At 43.7% G+C, this 27491-nt stretch overlaps 1 protein-coding gene across 1 annotated transcript in view; it reads left to right on the forward strand.

The window, feature by feature from the left end:
* The window catches only part of ACTN3 (actinin alpha 3), a 174800-nt gene that overhangs the window by 70043 nt on the left and 77266 nt on the right, over positions 1 to 27491 (forward strand). The window contains exons 3-5 of the mRNA XM_069207832.1: positions 10803 to 10922; positions 12070 to 12156; positions 12884 to 12971. Of these exons, the coding sequence (XP_069063933.1) occupies positions 10803 to 10922; positions 12070 to 12156; positions 12884 to 12971 (295 nt within the window). The remainder of the gene's footprint in view (positions 1 to 10802; positions 10923 to 12069; positions 12157 to 12883; positions 12972 to 27491) is intronic.

Below are 27491 nucleotides of genomic sequence, written 5' to 3' on the forward strand. Positions count from 1 at the left end.
TCACAATGAGATATATCAATGCTTTGTGACCACAATTGAAGTTCGAAACCATTGATCAGTTACTGCCTCCACAGAGGAGGACGTGGTGACCCATTCTCACAGTGGAAGCTACTCTCATTTGGCCAGCTTCCCCTTTAGGAATTCTTTCCAAACAGGATTTTTTTTTTTAAGTAGCACCGTTCTTTTAAAGGACAGAGGCTGTTTTAAACAACATTTCTCATTTGGGAAGATAAATGCTGGGCTAGTGATCTGCTGATCCTTGCAGGCACCCCATCCCTGAGTTTGAAGCCAGATAAAAGGGGGTCACAAATAGAAACCTGCTAAATTACTATTCATTAGGTAGGTTGGTCTGTAACCGCCTGCGACTGGAGGGTTTTTGACATGACCTACTAATACAGAGGCCAGGGGTCTACAACGTTTTCTGTAGTGAGAGCTACTTCTGGCCAGTGAAAATCATTGTGAGCTACTGAAGGCTAAACAACTTGCACTCTGTTAGCAGACAATCCCCATGCCCAGCTTCATTGACATTAAGCCTAATGTCCATGGAGCTACATGCAATGGTTTTATCAAAATACTTTGATTAGGGACGCTATGACAGAGCATCCATGTGTGTCACTAAGAGCATGTTCTTTGGGGATGTATGAACATGTGTGCGTATGAATAGGATCTGTGTGTATGGGTGACTGAGAGCCTGTGATGTATGTTCTTGTGGCAGAGGTCATACCTTTTGCCATACAGCGCACTGTTACATGTATAACAGAAACATACAACAATTTTTTAGGGTTGAGCCTGTGTCGCTTGCGCTTGCGCTTGCGTTTCGCTTGCGAGGCGTTTTACGAGTTAGAAAAGGGCTCTGAGCCACGCTAACGTCACGTCAGTTGTCTTTCATTGGTTCGTGGGCTTGCCTGTTAAAATCTGCCTGCTTTCATTAGTGGAAGGCACGCATTCGTCATGCCTTTTCCGGTGGTTAGCCCTCCTCGAGCGCAGCGAGCAAGAACTAAAAAGATGCGAAGCTTGCTGTTTCCCAGAAGGTTTGTGGACTACTTTTTATCTTTTGTTTGCAGCGCGAGCTCATTTGGCAGAAGTCGAGCGCTTTGCATAACATCGACCCTGTTACATATTTAATTGCACTTTTGCCGGTTACGTAGATAATTGTATTTTTGCCGATAGGTTTCAGTACGAGTGTACTGTAGCAGCGCGATCGCGCTGTTTTTTTCTTTAAATGTGGAAAAAAAATCCAGTTGGGAGTTTACAACTGCTTATAGCAGCACAGTCACGCAGTTTCTTTCTTTCAATTTGGAAAGAAAAATACGGTTAGGAGTTTACAGCTGCAAATAGCTGTAACTCTGGGAACTGAGAGACCCTACTGCATTGCAAATGCTTGTTTTATATGGGATAAATTCAAAGTGCAGAAGAATTTTCTGTAAAAATGTTCAAAACATGGAACTTTTTTTGCACTTTAAATTTCTCCCAATTAAAAAAAAAGACTGTATTTTTTCAGTTATACACAAGGGACAGTGTTTACTGGCCACTGGGAGCAAAGGGCCTGCTGTTTTTTGTAAATATGACAATTTGCAATGGGAGAAAATTAAAATGAAGTGTTAATTTAATCATTATGGTAACCTTTCATTTGAATTTTCTCCCATTTAACAGCATTCAGAAGCATCATTTTGTTCTCAGTCTCCAGTACTGAGTTGACAATTACTTTTATGTAGGAGTTAAATACCTCAGTGCTTCAGTCCTTCACCTCTGTGCCCCACCCTAAGCCTGGGTCATAAATCTGTCTGAGGGTCTGCTCATTATCATGCCTTGTTCTCTACAGCCTGATGTTAGTAATCTAAAATAAACACAGTTTTCTCTTAACTTTAACAGGAAAATGTGACCTTGTACTTAGATAAAAATAAACCCAAGGCTGTGAGCTTCTTTGAAGGTGTCTTGAAGCTACTGGCAACTCACAATGGACTGGTTGGATATATCTGACATAGGCCATATTTCAAAGACAGAGGCAGGTTCCAGATAGTGCTCTATTTGTCATCCCTGTTGTTGTCCTGTCTTGTGTGTATCTGGACCGTAGGTCTCTATAGCCATAGGAATAAATAAAGTCATTCATGTTTGAGTTACAGTTCATTGAGATCCTGTGTGTTTCACAAACATATTTGTGGGGTCCCGTGGGGTGCATGTGTTGTGTGCTGGGGAGCGTGGGGAGTCTGAGGGTTCTGGTGGTTTATGTTCCATGGCTGTTGTTTGGGCCAGGCTGAAGTAGGCGCATGTTCTGCAAGTAGGATCAGTCACATTGAAGCCAGCCGATACATGGATAGAGAACGAAGTGGAATTTTAATAAAACAAAAGGTCTTGGTTAACGCCACATCTAATTAGGATCCCAATTCTTAAAGAAAGTCACAAAAGGGCACCCATGGTATGTGTCTTTGCATTAGTGGAGATTTCCGTATTTCATGAATTCACAAAAATTTACAGTAGTAGACCAGGCAATCCTATTTCTAGAAAATATTTTTAAACTGTATTTTAGCCTGAGCAAATATGCAGGTGTAGATTTGCTTGTGTGAAGATCTGTTGAACATTTACAAGTTCACTTTCCCTTTAATCACTTTTTTTCCAACCATGGAAGAAGTTTTACTTCTGACCCTTTTTTAGGAGTAAATTTGCAACCTTCTCTGAATACAAAATGATTGAAGAAGAGCTGGCGAAAACCCTTAAAACATGGAAGTCAGTAGGTTTGCACATACTCAAAAAGGCATTCCAGCCGTGGAACTATTGTTTACTGCTACTTCCAGCCCCATTATGTAGATCTGCAGAAAGGTGGCAAAATAAGTAACTGCTAGTATTCAAGGCCTACTTTAGAATTAGCCTTGGCATAATCAGAGCTCTTATATAATGAGACTCCACACTACATAGCATCAAAGGGACGAGTAGATTTTTTACATGACAACTAGATTTATGAAGCAACCTCTCTCATGGACAAGTATATATTTTATTAAATTCCACACACCTGCTAAAGTACATGCTTTTTCCATTTGATGTTTATCAGTTCATGCATGCTTGTATATGAATTTAGTTCACATACCTCCTTGTGCAAGGGGATTATTTTAGCCACAGAACTAAGAAATATAATACAACAGATAAATTGAAATCAAAATGAGTGATGGTCGGCCTGCCTTCCAGAGGGTGAAACAACCTTCACTGTGACTGACAGGCTGCCAAATCAGAGGTTTACACTGCTGGAGCAAATGGAGGTTGCGCTGGTGTAATCCTGTGAGTTTCATAACTGTGAATAGAGCAGGTAATCACTAGTTTGGATGTGTGGGAGCATCACTCATTCACTGTAGTGCTCCCAATGTTCAATAAGGCCCCAAATGTTTGCAGATTCTCTCCAAACATCTCACTTGATTTAATTTGCCTAATAAATGTTTTCATAGATTCTCTACTTCTGAATAACTTTGTTTTCAAATGGTACTGATCATATGTCAAACCAGTGGAGCCATGACCCTCACAAATCTCTCTAGTACAGTCCACCCCAAACTTTTTAGAACCACAGGACACTTTTTTCAACAACAAACGTTCGCAACCCACCTAACTTTAAAGGAGATACAGCAGGCGATTTTTCTTAATGTAACTAAAGCATCATGTGATAGCACATTGTCTTTAACAGACAACACATCTTCTGTTTAAATGGGCACTACATTTGCACACAAATGGTAATGTGTGGAAATTGGGTTTCAGTGAATATTTATTATTTGTGCATCACCAAGTAAAGCGTTGTGATTTGTTCTGATCCTATTAAAGTCATGTACAGTTCATGTACAGGTATTTACAGTTTGTTGTATGTTACAAAAAATTGACACCATACAGCCTTTTCTTTCACACTTGTGTACCCCATTAAGACTGTCACATAACTGACATTATGTTTCTTTGTCTGACAGCAAAGTGAGGGGGGTTTGTAAACACCTGTCCATATATTGAAAAACATAAGCAGAAACTTGTCAGAACACAGCCTGATGTTTGATCTTTCTTTTCAAACTGCAGCAAAAGATAAATGCAGAATTTAAAGGCATATTTATTTATTGCTTGGACATTTGAGACCCACAAAAAATCGCCTTGAGTGCTGCAGCATAAATACTATGAATGATTCTGGTTCGGCCCTGTTGACCCTTTTGATGCCCAGACTGTAACTCGTGAACTGAGGCCCAAGGGTCTGCCCTTATTTCCATTCTCATTTTCTAGTTTGCATTCTTGTCGAATTAGGTTTTGCTTTCTGGCAAACAGCAAAGCCCCTGAATGGCAATATTTTTCAAAGGAACTAATTGCAGGGTTATAGTACCTGAGGAAGAACATGTTAGCATGTTATCTAATAGAAAAATATGCCCCTCCCAATGTCTTCTGTCTATGGAACTGCTCAATAGCCCTATTGGTACAGGATCACATGCACTTTCTAGTAGCTTTATGCAGGAAGGATTGTTACTTACCCTGTAAGCATCTGTTTGTGGCATGTAGTGCTATAGATTTACATCCTCTGCATACCCCTGCAAGCTAGTGTTAGATCCGGATGTGTGCAAGTTGTTTTTCTTTGAAGAAGACTTTCGAGTCACAAGTTCTAGCGACTCATCCTCCTGGTAACAAATCTGCATGGGCATCGACTCCATTGTTATATTGTTTTCCCGCAGGTGGGTAAGAATAGAGTGTACAGCAGGTGTAGTAATGAGATGCCCATGCATATCAAAAATGTAAAGGAAACTTCAACAGCCACCGGTGTCCGGGAAGGAGGAGGGTGGGCACATGTGAATCTATATCACTACATGCCACGAATAGATGCTTACGCAGTAAGTAACATAATCCGTTTGGGGCATGAGTAGCTACACATGCTTTGCCTAGACTATAACACAGTGTCCCCCAAAGTGGTGGGTAACCTCTAGGTGCTGCTGTTGTATAAAAAAGTAAGCGTAGCACTGCCTACATTAGCTTGTTGATGTGCTTGAACATCCACAAAATAATGCTTTGTGAGGGTGTGGAGTGGACCATATAGCTGCTTTGCATATGTCAGCTAGTGGGATGTTGCTAAGGAAGCCATAGAAGCCCTTATTTTGTTAGTAGAGTGTGCTCTAGGGGCTGTAGGTAAAGTTCCTTTGGCTTTAACATAAAACGTTTGAATCCATTTGGTGATGTCAAATTTGGATATAGACTTTTCTTTCTGTGGAGGTGAAAATGCAACAAAGTTATTTTGTTTTCCTAAAAGTCTTAGTTCTGTCAATGTAGTACGATGGCTCTTCTGACATCTAATGTATGGAGAGCCCACTTCTCAATTGAGTCTGGTTGTGGAAAGCATACTGGCAACTTAGTTGACTGATTGAGATGAAATTGGGAGATGATCTTAGGATCGACTTTGGGTGTTAGTGCAAAGGACTTCCCTGTGTCTGTGATATTAGAGAAAGGGATTGTCGAGGATTAATGCCTGGAGCTCACAAACACATCGCAGTGATGCAATTGCAATTAGAAATGCCATCTTCCAAGAAAGAAATTGGAGGGGGCAGTTATGTAGGGGTTCGAATGGATGACCGATGAGTCTGGTGAGAACAGTGTTAACATTTCAGGAAGGTGCATGGGGAGCCCTGGGCGGAATCACTCTTTTAAGCACTTCAAGGAAGGCTTTAATAACTGGTACTTTGACTAAAGACAGGTGTTGTCTATTTTGCAAACAGGCAGCTGTTGCAGCAAGATGTAATCGTATAGATGTAAAAGCGAGCCCAGAGAGCTGTAAATGCATCAAGTAACAAATAATATTTTATATAGTGGCATTGACTAAATGGATTAATTTGTTTAATGTGACAGTAACAAATTAATATTTTCCATTTAGCCACGTAGCATGCCCTTGTGGTAGGTCTATGTGCTTCTTTGGGAATGGTCATACATTCAAGTAGGAGATGGATGTAGCGAATTCTGTAACCGCAGGAGCCATATTTTTCAAGTTGAGTGCATTGGGATCTGGGTGCCTGATTTCTCCATGGTTCTGAGTGAGAAGGCCCAGCTTGATGGAGAGCTTCTGGCGGGGGAACTACTGAGAGATCTAGTAGCGTTATGTGCCAGGACTGTCAGGTCCACGTGGGAGCTACTAGTGTGAGTGTTGTTTGCCTGAGTTTCCAGAAACAGAAGGAGGGAAAGAGGTGGAAATGTGTAGGGAAATATCCATGACTAATTCATCCATATACAAGTACCTTTGGAAAGTGGGTGTGGGAACCTGGAGGTAAAGTGTGGGTAGTGTCCGATGCCTGTGGTTGCGAACAGATCTATTTGTAGAAATCCCCATTTCTATAAGTAAGGGAGGAGGACTTGGGGATGGAGTTCCCATTCGTGGACTTGTTGTCGCATCCTGCTGAGGAGATCTGCAAAATCATTGTTTGTTCCCGGAAGGTGTTCCACTAGCAGTTTAATGTTGTGATGTAGAGCCTAGTGCCAAATGTTCTGAGATATGCATGAGAGCTGTGGGCAGTGCCCCCCCCCTGCTTTTGTACATAGTACATGGTTGCTGTTCTCCCTCATCTCCTCCTGTCAGGAAAACAAAGCATTTGCAAAGCCAGAAGGTTTCACCTATGCAAGACCTATTGGCTTTGTGACTGTCTTTTGCCATGTTGTACAGCAGCACAGCTGCTGTAGAGCATTGGTTGAAGCTAAAATAAACACTGTATAATGTGGCCAGGGTGGATTTGTTACAGAAAGTGGCAAATTTGCCAAAGACAAAGTCCGATCCAGATGTAGAGAATGGTAGCTGTTGGGGGGAAAATCCCTGTGTTCCTTTATATGCCTTTGAGTCATGATGAGTACCATGGTAGGTTTTATAGTTATGTGGCTGATCTAGATCCCATTCATATGCCTAACATCATCTGTAATGATCATGATGACAACAGCAAGGGAGCCGATTTTCTCCCTCCCTTTATACAGAGTTATTGGCAATTACGTATCCCTTCAGGGCGACAATGGCTTGAGGGATAACCCCCAAAGAGGAATTCATGTTTACCCTATGCAAGGCAGAATATTTCCTTTTCCAGTGAAAGAGAATAAAGCTAACCTCACAAATCCTGCAAATTGCATTTTCTGCAGTGAAGCTATGAACTCCCTTTTCATGAAACACTGATGGATCTGATTTTGGTAGCTCAGAGCAAATCAGCTTCTGCACTGAACCGTCAGTGTCCTTTGTCCAACTCCTGAAGACCTGAAGTTTTTAACAGCTCACCCCTATCAGCAGTGTCTTGTCTTTTAGGCTTGCTCTTCATCTAAACACTTTTTTCTCTCTACTCCTACAGTTATGAAGACAAAAAGGGTTGGTGCAATGGGTAACAAAGGGCCTGATTTAGAGTTTGGTGGATGGAGTTACACCATCACAAATTTTGTGGATATCCTCCCTGCTGTATTACAATCCCATTCTATCCTATGGGAATCGTAATATGGAGGATGGGATTTCTATCACGTTTATGAGGGAGTAACCAATCTGCAAAACTCTAAATCAGGTCCTAAGTGTTTTCTTTAGGGAGCCTTGCCATTTTCTCCACGAACGTGACTTGTCTTCCAGTCTGTTTCTCCCATGCTTTGTGGGAAATGGCCAAATGATCATCTTGAACCTCACAGACCATCTTCATGACCTATTTGCTTATCTTGTGCATGATGGGCAAGACAGGGCCAAACAGATCCTCTGCTGAGGCCTAGATATGGTGGATTTAATGGCACAGAACAAGGGCTTTTCTGTAACCATCCACCTCCATGCCTGGACACTTTCCACTGTTTTTTCGGGTGATGTCTATTTGTGTAGTTGGTTGGGCTGGATTCCCCTGCTTGCCAATTTCAGCAACAGTTCTTCATGTAATTCAGGGGATGTTTCAGTGGCCTGCCTTTTCGGTGTCATCAGCCTTCAGACCCAGTGGAGCAGCAAAATGTGTTAATTGGCAGCAACAGGGGGCATGACAGCTGCAAAGGCCATATAGGGCAACAGCAACAGTCTTCATTCTTCTTGTTCCCATTGTCTTCTACAAAACTGCTCTAACTAGCCATCAGGGAGCATGTGGAGCCTGAAGGGAGATAGTGTGTCCTTCCATGTACCATGCTGGCTGCCCATCACCACGTTCCATTGGGTCCTACAGAATGTTGAACCAAATAATACCTTCCAAGACTAGACCATGCCTCCTCCTATCCCTCTGTTTCGTTTGTCTGAGACGACCATACGTGCATTTCTCAGTTGCATTTCCCAAGCTCAATAGCACATGCAGGCACTTCTGTGTGTTTCCTCTGCTTTCTGTGGACCCAGCTCTGGGGAGTCTGATGGGCAACATTCCAATTACCAAGGAACTAGCTCAAAGCCCGAGGTGGTGGCTAGTGATGGACCACCTTAGGTGCTGAAAGCTCTTCTGTCTTCCACCAGTAGGGGCCACAATGGTAAATGATGCATTTCTCATGGCTGAGGTGGTCATCTTGATGTTTTGGTGCTCAGAGACACATAGGTCCTCATTACAACCCTGGCGGTTGGTGTTAAAGCGGCACTAATACCGCCAACAGGCCGGCGGTAAAAAAAATGGGATTTGGACCCTGGAGATTGCCGCCAATCCAACACCGCCACTTTAACACACCGACCGCCAGGCTGGTAATGGCTGCTGAGCTGGAGACTTCAGTCTCCAGCCCGGCGGCTGTCACAATCCCACCCTCTGGATTACTACCCTGCCTACCGCCATGGTTTTCACGCCAAACTTCCTGCCACAAAAACCATGGCGGTAGGCACTATCAGTGCCAGGGAATCCCTCCCCAGGCACTGATAGGGGTCTCCTCCACCCCCTACCCCTCCGCAGAGTCCTCCCCAAACCCTCCCGCTCCTGCCCCCGCACATATACACACCCTCACGCACACCCATATACATACATGCACACACGCATGCCCACCACCACCCGCGCATGCACACATGCATACCCACACACCACAACACACACCGAAATAGCTTGTCACACACATGCATCCACAACACTCACAATCACTCATTCATGCATGCATCCAACGCGACTCACACCAGCATGCACGCATCCCAAAGCATACACACACCCCCCCCACATACACACAACACCCCCCACCCTCTCTGGTCAGAGCACCCGACTTACCTGCTTGCAGGGGGTCCTCTGGCTGGAGACGGTCCGCGCACTGCTGTCAGCAGCAGCGTCTGCCAGCAAAACATCACCAGGCCGTATCATTGCTAATGATACGTGCGGAGGTGTTTTTCTGGAGTGGTGGTGCTGCTGTCAGCAATGTCGCCTTACCGCCATCCGCCGCCATGACCGCTAGCGGTGTTTCACCAGAATTCTGGCGGAATACTGTCAGCGGTCATGATACGCGTTGACAGCTGGTAGCCACGGTGGCAGTATGTTGGCGGCCGTCGCCGTGGCGGTAGGTGGTCAATACCGCCAATGTTGTAATGAGGGCCATAGTCTTTCATGGAACAGAAATCACACATCAGTCTGCCCTAATCCGCCTGCCCTCAAAGTGATTCTGTGGTCAGAGACTTCATGTCCTTACAGTCAACACAACAGTTCTGTGATACACCGACAGATGGGGGTCTTGGGCTGCTGTTCCTTATGATTTAAACCACTGGCGCTATGGTCTTGAGCTAATGGACACAATATTTGTCTGGTTGTAAAACCATTGTGTGAGCTCCTTGAACGCGTGGCACAACATTCTCAGTCAGCACTATCCTACCAATCAGGAGTGGTGTTTTCACCCAGGGGTGGTTTAATCAATCATCAACCTTTGAGGCAATCCATTGGTAGATCTTTTTGCTACTCACAAATGCAAACTATCTTCATAGTTCTGCATCTCTGAGGTTGGACTCTCATCTCCCTGGTGAATTTCCTCCCACCCCTTTTATTCCTCAGATTCTCAGATAGCCACATCAGGATGTACACAGATGATCTCAATTGCTGTAGACTGACTGCAAAGGTTTTGTACTCTGATCTTGTTGACATGTCCCTGTAAGTATGCCAGGGAGGTACATTATACTGCTCTGTATGTAATGTCCAGGATCGTTCCATGAGCTAAGTGAGAGCTGAGGCTCCACCTATTGTGCAAGAGAGCTTTTTCAATTTTGAGATCCAGTCTGCCCTATAGATTAGATTTTAGGGGTGAGGAAACTGCAGGCTGCTAGAGTGTCAACTAGAAAGACTGTTAGCGAAGGTGAGTAACCTGTTCTTCAAATACATGATGATTTTTAAATTCAGGCTAAAAAGTATGATGGCACAAGTAAAGGAGACTATTTTATATAAGCAGTTTATCCTTCAGAGTGTTAACTAAGACCAGCATGAATATGAGCTCTTCTAGATGCTGGTTATTCAGGCATTGTCAACAATCTATTAATTACACAGAGATTTTAAAAGCTATGCAATGAAAGTTTTGTCTTTGATGTTTTAAAAAATACAACATTCTAGTGCAGGAGTCTCCAACCTTTTCTGTAACAAGAGCTAATTATGTTCAATGAAAATCATCGTGAGCGACTAATCTTACTGATATAGTTGTGACCACACTATCCCGATTGTCAGCAGTAATCACTAGAGTGATAATGATGAGCCCTGTCCAAACATACATCTCTTAATTGAGAACTGTTTTATTTGAAGTGACGCTTTTCCATGTAAGGTCACAAATGCCAATGACTTGGAAGGCTCATACCCAGCAAGCCAGGCTTGCAACCAGTCACACGCTCTGATTGCTCTACACCCAGTTCTAAGCTTCAGATTGTATCTTGAACTTATGGTCTCTCTTTTCCCTCGCAGGTGAAAGATTGCCAAAGCCAGACAAAGGCAAGATGCGTTTCCATAAGATTGCCAACGTAAACAAAGCTTTGGACTACATCGCCAGCAAGGGAGTCAAGTTGGTGTCCATTGGTGCTGAGGGTGAGTTACATTGCTCAATAAAACAGGAAAGGGTTGCATTTTTATGGCGTTTCAGGTCTGATCCTTTCGGTTGTGGTTATACCTCTGTAACTTAACGCAACTATGTTTTTACAATGATTTATGCAACCATTTTGAGTCATTTTAGTAATTTTGAAATCTTTGAAAAGCACCCGCACACTTAAATATTAAAGTTCAAAGGTGATGCCACAGTCTCCTAAATGCCACTTGGAGAGATTTAGCTATTTCCCGATCTGTCGAGTACCGCTGCTGGTGGGCGATCGACTGTTGTAGGGAGCTATCAAGTTAAAAGTACAGAGAAGTCATATGTGTAACTGAGTCCACGCCCGAACCACGTCAGATAAGGCGTGCTCCCTATGCCACATTATAGACCATCAAATGTTCTGGAAACAAATCCCCCTCTAGTCCTTCGAGGTACAACTGTCTCTCGAAACAACAAGACAAGCGGCTGTTCGTAGTGTCTTTACTACTGTGTGGGGCTCATCTTCCTATCCCTTTCTTTGCTGGTAGATGCTGTTTTATTAAACCACTGTCACTGTTTTGCAGCGCATTCAGCCCAATGCATATCAGATGCATCAAGTGCTTGGAAATTCAGCTAGGAAATCCTTAAATGATTCAGAAAAAGTGCGAATGGGCTGATGTTCCGACATTGGTGCAGCAATAGCATATTGATCAGTTTTAATAAGCCTTGTACAAGAGGTTGCCTTTGTTGTGCTTCTCAGCTCTGCGGGCTATTTAGGTTTGCTATAAAAACGGAAGGAATGAAGCGAGCAAAGGAAAGTCCCGTTGTGGGACATATGACAGAAGTGGGACCCAAACACACCACTGAGTAGGATGGGCAAGAGAGTACCAGGACTGACTGGGTGAGACTGGTTTAGACTTCACCCTGTACTCCCCTTTAAAAGCATTCATTTCTGGAACATGGTTGACATACAAGTGCATGGGTCCTAGGGCAGTTCAAGCAGTGCTGGGTGTGTGGATGGAAAGAGGACTTTGTCAACCACCATTAGATTCCTATTTTAACAATGAGATAAGATTATATTAAGACAGGGGACATTCTTGGCTTTCTGCTGAGCATGGTATATTTTGATTTCATGCAGTCTTCTGTGTTCCACCATTTCCTTCACAGAGATCGTTGATGGCAACCTGAAGATGACCTTGGGTATGATTTGGACCATCATCCTGCGTTTTGCCATCCAGGACATCTCCGTGGAAGGTGAGTGGGTGTCAGGGGCAAGCCTTGGGTGTCAAGAAGGCATCATTGCTCTGTGCTGTGTCGATTGGATGAGGTCTTTAAAATGTCTCATTGTAAAATATTGGGGCACCCTGGCATTTCGACGTAAATGTCCCACTGAACAGGGCTAAAAGCCCACACAATTTATTACAAATGATATGCTTGGGGCACCCTAGTTTGAAGCTGTTGAAACAATTAAAGATGTTTCGTTTTTCGTTTGTTTGCAGTGTCGTTGAGTGAGGACAGTCATAGCACCCCTAGACGCCCTTCATAATAGCAACAATGAATACAGTGCTGTCATCGGATAATCACAAGCGGGTTCATTTATAGCTTTAGAAAAAAGTCTGCTATCATACAATAAAATGTTGAAGTGTGATGTGACACCGTCAAAGGGTTATGCATGAAGGCGCATGCTGGGCCAGTGAAACTATAATAATTTCCACATAGGTAATATCGTCTTAGTGGGGGGGGGGTATTTTTACCTTCACATAGGGTCTCCTCTGGATTTAGCACCGCCTCGAAAAATCAGGAGATTTGTCATTACCAGCCACTCTAAATGAGGTCCTAAAGGTAAGTTAGGAAGCTGAAGATTCCAGACGACCTAGGAAAGAACAAGTGATTACCTTCTGCTTTCATAAACTGTAGGCAGTATTTATTTTTTTTCCCATGTTATTTTCATTAACTCTGTTCTTTGCCTATCCTTTCAAAGAAACATCTGCCAAGGAGGGTTTGCTGTTGTGGTGCCAGAGGAAGACCGCCCCCTACAGGAATGTGAATGTGCAGAACTTCCACATAAGGTACAAGAGGAGCTTCTTTGTTCTAGCCATCATAAAGACAGGAGACGCCTGCCATGTCTCTTTAACTTGTTTCTCTAGCAGTATTGGTAAAATGATAGGAAGGATGGGGCATTGCCACCTGGTTATCATAGAATTCCCCTTCCTAACTTTATTGCAGTCATTAGACCATCAGCACACACACCCATTAATATGGTGACTCATCAGGGTTGGACCATAAATCAATCTGTTTAAAGGTTGTAGAATGACTATTTATAGGGCATCTACACAAACATACCTCTTACCATCGTCTTGCATCATGTTGTCTCATTTGATGCAATTTATGGGGACTCGTAATGGAGTTTCTAGATATTTTTGGTGACAATGAGGGTTTTAAGGAACCCTTTTCCATTTGATGGAGTACTCTTAAGAGTGGTTTTCTGTTAGATGGATTTCTCTCAGATCACGTTCCCATTTGATTGATTAAGACATTATCTTTTTCCCATTCAGCTTTTTGCCATTTCTTGATGGTCTTTATGAAACTCTGATGGGGTTATGAAGGAGGATTTTCCTAGCCCAATAAGTCATGGGTCTCTCCTATTCCCAGACTGTGGGTATTCTGTGATCCCGTGGGGGATCCTGAAACTGCTCAGCAAATCTGTTTAAATCAGAGTTTTGCACGGCTGCTACTATTGATGTGTCATGCCAGGCACTCTGCCTTACTCCATGTAGGTGGACGCCATTATCAGTTACCTTCCACTCAGTGTGGCCTGGAGCCTACTACTACTGGGCTTAGGTATTTCACTGCATGTTGCCCTTTATCCCTTATTTTTCTTGTTTCTAGTCAGGTTTCTTCTTCTCCTTGTCTTCATTTTAGCCAGTTTGCTCCTCAAGCTTCTTGTTTTAAGCCAAACACAAAGGCCCTCATCATAATATTGGAGGCAAATGGCACCTACTGCCACGGCGACAGCCGCTAACATACCATTGCTGTGGCTACCGACCATCCACCAAATTATGACCGTAGCCGCAATTCCGCCAGAAGGCTGGCGGAATTCCGGCTACGGTCATAATGTGGTGGATGGCGGTAAGGTGGTGCTGCTGCCAGCAGCAGCACCACGCCAGCAAAACGCCGCCAACCATATCATGTCCCATGATACTGCCTGGGAGTGTTTTGCTGGCAGATGCTGCTGCTGGCAGCAGCGCCGCGTCCCGTCTCCAGCCAGAAGTCCACCTGCAAGCAGGAAAGGTAGGTTCTCTGACAGGAGAGGGGGGGTGGGGCTTTTGTGTGGGGGGGTGTGTGTGGCTGTGTTTGAATGCGTGCTTGCAAGTGTAATGCATGTGTGCATGAATGGGTGTGTGTGTACGTGCATGTTGTGCCATGTGATTGTGTGTGTGCCTGGATAAATGTTTGTGAGTGTTGCTGTGACTGTGTATGAATGTATGCATGTGTGGGTGAATGTGTGTATGCATGTGTGGATGGGTGTGTATGTATGTGTGTATATGTGGGGGGCTGAGGAAGAGGGGGGCGTAGGAGACCCCTATCAGTGCCAGGGAAGGAATTCCCTGGCACTGATAGTGCCTAAAGCCATGGTTTACGTGGTGGTACAGAAACTACGGAAACCATGGGGGTGGGCGTGGTCAAAATTCCATGGGCGGCCTAGTGACAGCCACCGGGCTGGAGACTGTAGTCTCCAGCCTGGCGGTCGTTACCGCCATGGCGGTCGGTGTGTTAACTTGGCGGTTTGGCTTTGGCCAAACTTCCAATGTCAGAATAGTGGCGGTTTGTACCGTCAGCCTGTTGCCGGTACTACCGCCACTATTACACCGACTGCCGGGGTCGTAATGACCCCCAAAGTGTCTTAATCAGTTTGCAGCACATGTCCTGCATATTTGTTCAGTGCTCAGTCTGAAGAAGGACCATTTGGTGCATGTTCTTTCACTATACCACTAGTGAGCAAGATCTCTTAAAATCATCTGACATGTATGCAGACATACGATGATCTAGTCACCAAGGAAATGTTGTATTTCTTCTTTGAAAACAGGAGTTATGAGCAAGAGTTTGAAATAGTGTCATACTGAGCACCACTTCTCTCATAGGCTCATTGAGGCAACTTATCTTTGGGCCTTCTTGGTGGCAGTAATCCCCAAAAGTCATATACAATAAGTGATGATGATCTCTGGGAAGGTGAAAGAATCGGGTCAGACATTTTCCTCCACCCTGACATGTTACAAAGTTTTCCATCTGTAACCATTTGTTAAGGTGCAGTTGAAAGGCCCATTGTGCCCAGGAGTTTAATGCTCTCTAGGAACGACACCCAATATTTCTGAGATACCATTGCGGTGTTGGTCATGCTTTGTCTCACCCTCTGGTCTTGGAATCCCAAGTGCATTATTGCACTATGAGGTCGTATGTCTCCTCTGGGCCCCCATTTGCTCCAAGCCTTGAACCAGTGCCCTGTTTCCTCTAACCCACTCAAATTGGTATGGAGGAGCACCACCATTTAGCAATGACATGCTAAGCTAGAAGGAATCTGAACACCACCTCAGAGCATACCCTGTACACAGAGCTTTCCTCTTCCATATTCCTCAAATAATTAGTTTGTGGTAGAGATCTGTGCCACCTCCCATCCCAATACTGCTGACCATTTACAGGCTACCTCCCACCAGTACCTCTGTACATACGGGCTGCCCAACAGCATATTGAAACGTTGCCCGTTTTGGTTCAAGCACCTGAGATATTGTGCAAACAAGAACCTGCCCATCCTTCAAAGGTGCAGTGGGTGTATTCATTAAATCAAACATAATCTGCCAGATATAGTCCGTTCCAGGGGCCTTCTGTCCGAGCCAATTATGACTGGCTTAGGGCAAACCTGGGAGTTTCCTTTATCCCCAAGCAGGTCAATTACCAGCTCAGTTTCAAAGAGAGTAATTCAGGAACAGACATCCCCTCCAATTTGTGGACCTATGATGATTATCGCACCTGGATATATTAATGAAATTGCATTATGTACAGCTGAAATTCTTCCCTAAGTGCATTAAAGGATTTAGGGCCATATGTACGAAAGCTTTTTCCCATAGACACAGATTGGGTAAAATCCTTTGGTACATCCGGCCCTTAATTCGGTCATGGGACCAAATATCCCTCAGTTTGAAGGTGCCTATTCGATTTGATCGACCTGAGCCTCCTAGGTTCACCATTTGCTTGAGCAATGTGCCCTCCTACAGCAGTTACCTGGGTTAAAATTGTGATCTTAACCCATCCATTTCAACATCACATTCCAACACTTAAACACAATTACAGTGATGGTAGCTGAAAGAGATGGTAGTTGGTCCCCATATAGCAGTGTCCACAGCCCCACTTTCATGAAGCAGTGGGTTTCAAATATAGGTGTGTGATTATCCCGCTATCCAAAAATCCAATCATTAATCACAATGAGCAGAGAAACCTGGCTCGATGTCAGCCACAGCAAGGCCACCATCATATAGAGCAGGGCTACACTTCTCAGAGGAAAATCTTGGTACCATCTTTGCCCATAGGAATGAACATATGCATTCCTGGACATTCACAATAAATTGCACATGGAAGCCAAAGGGGTCAATTTGAAAAATATATAACTGACAGCATAATGACAGCAGATGATAAAGGTACACTGTTCCCCCTAGATTGAGTGGAATACAGTTCCAGCTGATCAGGTCTCTTTGCAATCTATCAAACAAGGGCATTAGGTTGTTCTCCCAGCAACTCTGGGGGTCTTTTGCAGTGTGAAGCCCCAAGTATTTAATACTGTCAGAGGCTTCTAATGCATGATTGCAGTTTGACGGCACCTTATCCTCCCTGTTTTGGGATATATTACAGATTTTTCACAGTTAAAAATGATAAATTTGCCTGTTGCTTTGTTTATTATTTCCATATGATCCATCGGATGATTTGAGATGTCTGACACAGCAGCGTACCATCCACTTAGCGTGAGACATGGTCCTCAACAACACCTCCCCCACTCCAGCCAAAGGGTCATTCCATCATTTCTAATCCATGTCACTAGAAGTGTCATGTCCAGGACAATGAGGAATATGAATGGGGCACCCGTGCCTGGTACCCTGTTCTATGTACAGGGAGTCAGACGGAGCAACATTTACACACACCCTCGCAACTCGACTCATATAAAGGAACCCAACAGATAATACATCAAGGCCCAAAGTCAATATTTTTAAGGAGCTGGAATAGATCATTAAAACCTAGATATTCAACCTGATTGATCAGTATGATGGCTGAAGGGCTAGCCACTCCTGCGCTTCAGCCATCGCAGAATTGAGTTTGCACAGGTGTGTCTCATTCATGGTGGCATACAGCCATGTGGATCAAAATGGATTAGTATGGACACCACCTTAACTAGGTTGTTCACCAGTACTTGGGCATGGAACTTCCCTTGAGCAATTATGAGCTAAATCATATGGAATGACTTGCCTCTCTCTGATGTGGGGATTATTGCAATTGCTGCTATTGTGAGATCTTGTAGGAGATTTTCCACCCACAAAGCCTCTCTACACATTGTAAGCATATGTGGTAGGGACAGCAAGGCCGTATTCCTGTACAGTTCATGTGAGAGGCAAATACTAGGGAGCGGGTTGAATTGCATGGGTGTGAGAGCCTCCCCAATTTCTCTGCCACCAACAGTGTGGGTCAGTGCTTTCTGTCACCCCTAGACACTTCACAAGGAGCTCATCTATGAATTTAGCCACGGCCCCTGCATCTATTGGTGGCTTATAGGTTTCACTAGTAGGTTGAAAAAGCATTGGCAATGTGTTCCTGAATCTTGTATATTGGGGACAAAATGTATTCCGTCTATGTAGGATGCTAACCAGTAAAACATGTTGGCTGATTTGTCCCTAAATTCATACACTCAGTTCAACACTGGTGGAGACCTACACCTATACTAGCTTGAGAAGTTTAGATTCCAAATACACAGTGGTCCCTTCTTTAGTTTCCCCGGTTAGGTGGGTATGCCAAATTCCTGCCTCAGATAACAAATTTATCTGAGTATGTCAGAGGAAGAGACAGTACTATCATTGAACTGGATATAGAGCTGTTTTCTAACTTATATGGAAAAGATACCATCCATCAACCACCACACATTCAGATGCCAGTTTTTTTTCAGTATCTTCCTGCGGTTTTCAGTACAGAATACAGAGCTCAATTGGGGCACGGTCAGACAGTCACCTGGGCAGGATCATAGCACTTGTGATCATATTGTGTGTTTCGGGAGAGGACCATAAATCATGCAGCAAAAAAGTGGCGTGGAGGTGAGAAATCAGTGTACTCCTGATCCCTGAGGTTGAAGCACCACCAAACGTCAGAGAGCCCCACCGATACCAGCCACTTATGGAAGAAATGTATCCTACTGGGTTGTGTTGTCTGACCTTGGCAACATCCAGAGCCTAATTCATCACTGGATTGAGATCACCTCCTGTTATCTTGACCCCAAAAGGTACCCCACAAACATAGGTCCCCCAAGCGTCTAGCTTAGACTAAAGTGCCGGACAGGGAACATAAACACTAATAATGGTCTGTGGTCTCCCTCCCAGCATCTCGGGCATGACCAGAATGAATGAATTCATCATCATTCCAACTTTATTCCGTTTTAAAGGAAAAAACATAAAAAGTACAGTGTACACAATCATCAACAACAGCATAAAAACAGACACCATAACATTGTGGGTATATAAAACATACATAAAAACCCCACACCAAATGCCTGGAAATTGGCATCCAAAATACAAAAATTGTGAACCTAGAAATTCTTACAAATGCCGGAAAATACATCTACAAACAGTACTGGGGAGATAGGTTAAAGTGCTTGTAATCAGGCAGGTAAGGGTGCAACAAATAAGAAGGAAGGACCCGGAATACACATAAACATGTATGTAAATAAGTGCACTAAACTGAATTTACAATATAAATAAAATTGCACTTAATGCTTGCATAAAAGCTACAATGAAACCAATAGCTCACCCTCCATCAATGTTCTGTATCTTACTGCCACTTTGAGAAAAGAACAACTTCTACTACAGACTCGGGACTGCCTAAAAGCTGAAGCTGAAGTAACGCAGCTTTACTCCTCCAGAAGATTGAATCCTTTACATTTGGCTTAGGATAAGATAAAAAGGTCTATAAAATCTACCAAAAAAACATAGTGCATGAGAACTTGATTGGACAACACGTCACATGAGCAGGCTAATACGGAAGCACCTAATTTTGTGTCTCCAACAAATACAAAATTTGCCACACCATGCCGGCCCTGTTGTGCAGATCATATAATAATAATAAGATTTCATGTTTTTTAGGGTTACAGCACCACCGCGTGTAGGTGACTGAGGCAGTCCCACACCATCTAGAAACTTTTGGCGTAACACCGGACCAACTCGCAGCTCCTTACCCGATCTTTGAAAGGAGAAGGTGATTTGTGGCAACCTAAAACCTGACACTCTAGCTCCTCAGGGAAGTTGTGGTGAACAGATCATTCCCCTTTCGCTCAGTTACTCTAAAGACTCACACATGCCACGGCAGAACAAAGATGTAGAGTAGATTGCTATGCATTTATTGAAGAAATTGCATCCTGTGGTAAGAAGCATGAGCTGCAATAATTAGGCGAATGAAACATAAGACAGTAATCATTGTTACAATCAGGGTGAAGAAAATAAACAATCCCACTATTTTGTATGATCCTAAGAACCCTACAGATTCCTACTTACACCCTACAGCTAACAGCCTGAAAGCATAGCGATGGTAACCTTTCTGCCTATCCCGGTCCAAGAGACGGACCCCGGCCCCAACCCTAAAAGGCTAGCAAGGGCCTGCCTGTTATGTGAATGGCAGTCTTCTTCGTTGGATGAAGAGTCAGCACCAGGATCAGTGGAATGATATAATGTCGCAGGACAGCTATGACTGGAAAACCCTCTGCTCTCATTAGGCTTATGTAGTGTTTGTATAACAAATCTTGCAATGTTCTATGAACAGGCCTGACGTGATAATTAGGGACGGCTTTTTAACTCTGGGAGCAGCAATACAAGTTAGAACATCATGTACCGAACATGACAGCCTTGAGCATGGCACAAAGTGAAATGCGTGAAAGAGCTCATAAAATGTGTGGCATGATCAATTGTGTATTCTCGGAAAAGAAGCAGCTGATTGAAATATTAAAAAATGTAGCTGAAAGCTGATTGTCCTAAAACAAAATATGAATAAAACCATGTCTATGTGTAAATGACAGAGGCTACGTGCCTAATGCTAAAATAAGGGTTTCCAACCCAGGTACTGAAGAGAAACCACAACAGAGAATGCAAAAGGAGGGATCTCTCCCAGTGTGAGAGCTCGAGAGATAAATGACTGGCAGGCTCCTAGGAGGATGGAGCTTTTCCTAACTTCAGAACCCAATCTTTGGGAGTAACTGTATTCTTGATAATGAGTTATCACCAACAGCTTGTCCATCTTGAGCAATGCAACAGGTGCAGAAAACATATCGGGCAGGTTTAAATTGTTAAAACACTTCGAAACATACCCCAACCACATGATAGTCTTAAGCTAGACAGAGGTTTTTCTATCTAAAATGATGTCCCTGGTTAAACACGCCTCTGGACAGGCCCAAACACTAACCCAGAGCAAACTTGGGGCCAGCTTTGCTATTTCAGAAATATATGGCAAATTTAGCTCCAAGTGAATAATAAAATGAGATAGGAGGAGGAAAGGAAAGAAGTCACTTGCATATGCGGTTTTCCTCTGTATGTAAAAAAGAGACATTGAAGTAACCCCAGCAACATATAAAATTGCAGGGACACATTGAAAGTTATTTATTTTCATAAAGGGGGAAATGGTCCCCCTACCTATGGGCTTGGGAAGAATGAATATTGCATCAGCTGACCTGCTTAACTTCAGGTGTGAATTGTCCACTTGCGGCTGTCAAGAACCTGCTGAATCAAAAACAACTCGAAGGTAATAAAAAGTGCGCACATTGCTCAAGGAATGGTTACTACTTGACATTGTGGAAACCTTTTTCCTTCCAGGGCCATATGCCATGATGTGGGATTTTTCTAAGTTAGCAATCAAATCAAGGATGCCCATAAAAGTCACAAACCCCTCTAGCAATATATGGAGTGCTCGCAGGGTCCATGTCATGAGAACAGCGTCATTACTGTATAATAATGCAGGAACAAATGTCAACTATTTTCGGGATTTCGCTAGTAACATTGGTCAAATAAAAACTCAAATTACAAATAGGAATGATGTACAGTAAAGGAGCCAGATGATCCTTGGCACAACCTCTTGCTAAGGGAAAATTATCGGCCTTTTTATCACTGGGCTATATCGGACTTAACCAGATAAATTCTCATGCAGAGTGTACAAGAAATTCATACATGCCGGTTCAACCCTCAGATCCGACAATATCAACCATAACGTGTTCCTATTTCCGCAGTCAAATGATGTAGATAGGTCCAGAAAATCCAAGTACACTGGACAGTGCCTAGCAATGATATACTTGCCAACCTACAGGTACAAGTTCAGGCATTGTTCCACAGTTCCCAACCGCATGAAGAAACCAAATTGGTGGGGGGCTCAAGATGTTTTTCTGGTTAGCCCAAGATCTTAGACCAGTCGTTCCCAACCTGTGGTCCAGGGAGCCCTGGGGGTTTGCGAAGCCTCCTCACGGGGACCGCAACCGCTTAGAAAATGTAATCATTTTAACAGATTAGGCCCCCAGCTTTGAGAAATGCCTCAGTGGGTGGTCCCCGCATTCCAATAATGATTCAGTGTGGGTCTCCTGGTTGCAGTATTGATAAAGCGGGGGTCCACAGAAGTCAAAAGTTTGGGAACCACTGTCTTAGACAGGTAAATTCACCCTTCCAAAGAATTTGACAGTGCTATTGATTAAAGAGATTGGGCAATAAGATTTAGGCAACTTGCAATCTTTTTTCTTAAAAATAGGGAAAATAATCAAAATAGGGACAATAATCTCTCCCAAGAATGCAGGATCTTAGAACACAAATAGTTATTAAACACATTTGTGAGTATGGGCCCCGGGAAATTGATGTTACATTTTATAACGTCCATAGGGATCCCATCCATCTCTGAGGCTTTACCACCACAACTATGCCTTATGCTTCTGCCACTTCCAACAAGGTGATGGACAAAGTAGGGGAATTACTCAATTTCTCCCGAAAAAGGTGACCCGGACTCTTATCTTCTACAAAAATGGCAAAAGGAACTGAAATGCTTGACCTATTCCAATCCTGAGACACTACAAAACAAGAGGGGGTTGACCGGGTCACCCCTTTTCCTAACCCTACTGACTATATCCCAGAACACTTGACTATTGTTCATCACTGTTGATGTTTCTAGGCATTCTCAGTCCCTTTTGTTCAGGGCCTCCTTTCTGGATTTCAGAATACTCCTATAGGACATCCTAGCTGTGCGGACCTCAATGGGATCTCTAGGTTTAGATAAAAGTAGCTTTCTAAAACCGCAATTAACAGCTTAACAATGCCTATCAAACCAGCGAAGACAGACCTTTGTGTGCTGGATGGATTTCAGCAAATGGTTCCTATTGCATAGTCGTAGGCGTTCATAGTGAGCTAATAGGTAATTCTCAGACACATCCATCAAACAGCCTGAAATGTTTGCTGATGTTTATTTAGGAGAAGGCCAAGAGCGATATTGGGATCTTAAAAAAAACAGACAAGTCTAATGCCATTGTTTCAAAGATTAGTAATCGGTATGATAATGCAGGGCTTTTATCCTTAAGCACAGGAAAGTAGCCTGCTGCAGTTAAAGTATTGTGATCTCTGTATTTTGTGTTCATGACAAAACCCCGAGAGAGCCATGGTCAAAGTCCCTGGTTGCAAAGATGTAATCAGTAACTGTGACCCATCATCACCCTCTAAAAGAGGCTAAACAGGATTTGTCTACTTTGAACAAATTAGGTCTACAAGGTCATAAACGGCTAAATGATATCCTAACTCATTTCCACGACTATCTGAAAGACTCACAGTCCTTTGTTCCTCTGTATCAGCCGTTAAAGTACTGTTGGGATCCCCCCAAAGAAGAACATTTGGGTGGTGCGAGACCGCTTGCCCGTCCGGGGGCTTTAAATGAGTTAAAAAACAAAACAGCTGCACATAATAAACACATTCAGAATTTATAAAATTATTATTATAAAAATGAATTAGGTAAAACTAAAAATAACTCGTTATTTTTGACAATCGGAGCTTTAAAGATGGAACTTCCTGTATCTAAAACAGTTACTTCAACATGAAGGTTAAAATGCCCCAATACGGAAAAACCATCCTTTGCTCTGCCACGTATAGAAGGGATTGCAGGACAAGAATACCAAGAGAAGCCTGCACAGGAAATAGAGGTAGACCCAACCCCTAGGGCTAGCACACTAGCTATGTTCTGGGGAGCCCAGCCCAGGGACATACCGGTTTTCCTGCCCACACCGGTGCCAGCAGGAAAACCTATGTTTGCTACAGCGTGGCCGGGGAATTTTTGAATCTCACACCATGCTGGAGCAAACACAAAGTCTGCTCCCAGCAGGCGGGAGCTCTAAAAATGCTCCTGCCAGCTGGGAGCAGACTTTTGATCTGTTTCAAAAACAGATCAAAAAAGTCCTCCCACCCGGAGGGCGTAGCATAAATAGCTGTTACCTGTGGGCGGAATTAATGCAGGCTTCTGCTACATACGGGGAGCCGACTGGGGCTGCAGGTGCCTTGGAGCTACCCCATTCAGCCCCAATAAGTGTATGGAGGGTAACCTGGGTGAGTGCCAGGGCGTCTACTTGTAATCACAAGGGCCCCAGTGAATGGAGCCCCTGGTCCGGAAGACTCAGGGAGGGAGGCCATATGACCCCCTCTTCCTTCCCTTTATTTTAAGTAGTGGCCTCAGGAGATGGGGTCTCCAGGACCTATCAAGGATTGACACTCTTCACTGCAAACAAATATAACCTGTACATAGCTATGATGTATTAGGATCACATGCATTATGTAAACACTTAACACCTGTTAGCTAGACATAGGCTTTACAAAATTAAATAAAGAACTACTATGGTACTTACACACCAATTTGTAAACCATAAATCAAACTAATATACTAATTGGATGATGTCATCAGTAATGTCATCAATGATGTTATCTGAGATGTCATAAGTGATATCATAAATGATGTCATAGAACAGGTCATGTGCGATGTAATATGTGAGGTCATTAGTAGTGCGAGACGGGGCGCAAGCCATTCTAACTATAGCTGGTGAATTTCTGTGCTTTTTTATTTCAACACTTTAATTTTGTAATTGTATTTATATAGCATTTACTACCCCTGACGAGGCATCAAAGTGCTTTTTGGCAAATACCAGGCTACTCTGGAACCAAAAAAGGAATAGTGGTGGATTAGTATAAGGAAATATGAGTTAATTTGAGCTGTGGACATGCAAGTATGTTAGTTGGATTGAATAGGATAATGGAAAGTTAGAGGAGGGAAGAGTCTAGAAAGTGTTATTTTGGAGAGCATAGTAGTAAGATGAGGTCTATGATGAATAAAAGGAGAGATGGAGTAGAGAAGAGTCTCTAGAAATGGATTAGGGAGATCATAGTAGTAAAATTCGTTTTCGGATGGGTCAAAGGAGAGGTACATGAAGGAAGAATTTAGAAATCTTTGCTTGAAAAATCATAGTAGTAAAATGAGGTTTGGGGTGATCCAAGGGGGGGATAGAGGAGAGAACAGTCTAGAAAGAGTTATTTTGGAGAAAATAGTATTAGAATGAGGTATGGGATGTCAGTTAGTGGGGATAGAAGATATATTGAGAGAGGTATAGGATGAGACCGAGTACTGCATTAGAGTCAAAAGTTGCTTTTCTTATACAGTAGGAGTAAAGTATGTGTTGCTCTCGTAGGTCTTGGCTCTTAATTCAACATTATTGCCCTTTCTAGGGCATTAAAGTCCAACAGGAAAGGGAAAGCTACAGTTCCCAGCATGCTTAGTGATTTAAAATATTTAGGACTGCCTAAAAGTGTCATATATGTCATTTAACATTGCTGCCTTTTAACCATTGCTCTTTCTAGTCCATTGAAAATATACTCATCTTCCCTGCACACGCCGTTTTACACCTTCAGTGATCTAAACCCTCCTCTTGTAAAAGACAGGACATAGGCTGATTCACAGAGTGTCATTGGAACCTAGAATCTTTCTCAATTCTGACACAGCTCTCAAGTAGTTGTCTCTTTTCAGCGTGAGATACTTAACCAAACCAGTTTTTTCCTGCCTTGGTTTAGTGAGTAAAGTCCTATGCTCCCTTATTAAGGGATGCCCCATCAGAAGTGCCCTCGATTGGACCAAGGAAGTTGAACCTTTCTGTGTACCTTTCTATATATCTTTATGGGACCCCTCCCGTGACCATTTATTTGGCAGCTGCCTAGCTGAAGGCAGTGCAATATGCATTAGGTAATACATTGTTCGATGGCATGTGTGGCTGTAGATATACATGCTCTGCATACTTCTGCCATCTAGTGTTGGGTCCGGAGTGGTGTAATTTTGTTTTTCTTTGAAGAAGTGTTTCGAGTCACGAGATCAAGTGACTCCTTCTCTATGATATTGTGCATGGGCACCGACTCCTTTGTCAGGTTGTTTTCTCTCTGCCATCAGGCTCAGAAGTATGTGCCTCTGCTCCGCCTTTTCGACTCCATTCAGTTACCATCTTTTCCATCTCTTTTCTGTTCTGACAGAGCTTTTGCCAGTTCAGACTACCGAATACCCTTCAGGGTGTTAGTGCCTGTTTCGAGCCTACCTTCCACCTGGCACCGGTATCAACAGGAATGGTCCCCTAATGAAACAAACTCCATTCCGCTTCTGTCCTTGGTGCCACGCCAAGTTCCCACACACCGACAAACACCTCGTGTGCAACCTTTGCCTCTCGACAGACTAACATGAGCCTGACTGCGACACCTGTAAGTCATTTTGATCTAAAAAAAAAAAAAAACCTTCAAGATCGACTGGCTCGTCCCCTGGAAATGGCTTACAAGGCACCAGAAGACACCCCAGACATCTTTGGGTAGGAGCTCACACAGGAGGAAGAAACAGCGCAGGAGGAGGATATTTTTCTATTCAAGACAGCTCTGAGTCAGATGTGGAGTTTGACATTGAGAGTCAAGAACTTTCCTCTGCCCAGTGCGTGAGTACTGTGGATCCTGCTTTCCCACAAAAACCCTCCAAAAAGGCCCTATATCCTATTATGGTAATTGCCTGTCCACCACTGCTATCCGTCCATGATCAGTATCGAAAAACTGTTTCAGCTGCCCCGGTGCCGAAAATGGCCACAAATGCTAGTCTCAACATCTGCTTCGACCTCAACCACCTCAGACCAAGAGATCGTTTTGGTGTTGATCCAAACCTCTGGACCGATCCAGTAGCCGTCTGCTTCGACCTCAGCACTGACCAAGTTCCTGAAGCACAAATCTTCAACATCGAAGTCTTCAGTACCGAAAACTGCAGAATCCAGGGAGTCAGGCCAGTCTTCCACCAGTCCGTCTCCAGTTGAGCCTATTCTCAAAAAGCTGTACTCTAGACAGCACAAACTTCAATTCAAGAAGGCAGAGTCCACATCATAGCCACACCATCTGTGCTTCTGAAGAGGAAATTGACATTCAAAGAGGTTCTGGACATACCGGTCCCTCCAAAGAGGAGGACAAAGGACAAGATTACTAGTGTACCCCTCCGGTCTTCTTCAACACTCCCACCTCTTCCTCTACCTCCCCTTCCCCAATCTCCACCTATACAAGGGGAAGACACACCTAAGGGGAAGCTGCAGTCTTACATTGGGTGTGTAGGGAGGTCCTTCTCATGATGCAGACCCATGGGATGTTTATGACCCTGATACTATTGGAAGAAATGACCCGGATCTCTACCACCCTGCCCGCCCCCCCTCTCCAGATGACACTACTTACTTTCAGCAGCTGCATTCAACCACGTAGAACTACACAAAGAGCTCATAGAGCAAGTCTTCTTGTTCGATACACTCTCCTCAATATATAGGGACAGTCGGTATCTTCCCATGCTGTCAGGTATACTTAGACATGCGGCGGACATATTTAAGGAATGTGTGCTCTCCAGGGTGATCGCACCACGGGTGAATGAAAAATATAAGGCAGCCCCTTCTGACCCACTTTATATCAGGGTGCAGCTACCACCTGATTCTACAGTGGTCACCACTGCCCGTAAACGAGATAACAGCCAAACCACTGGGGACTCCCCCAGAAAAAGAAAGTAAAAGAATTGATGCTGCAGTAAAGAGGGTGGGGCGCAAGCCGCAAATGATTTGCGCATATCTTATTCTCAAGCCCTTTTAGCCCGATACAATCTGGCACATTGGGATGAGATGGAGGAATTGCTACAATACCTCCCTGAATAGCACCATAGACGGAGACAACAAATTGTCTCAGAGGGCCAAATTATCGCAAACAACTCTATCCAGTGCACCCTCAATGCAGCAGAGACAGTAGCCCTGG

Source organism: Pleurodeles waltl, chromosome 9, assembly GCF_031143425.1.
Source record: "Pleurodeles waltl isolate 20211129_DDA chromosome 9, aPleWal1.hap1.20221129, whole genome shotgun sequence".
NCBI lineage: Eukaryota > Metazoa > Chordata > Amphibia > Caudata > Salamandridae > Pleurodeles > Pleurodeles waltl.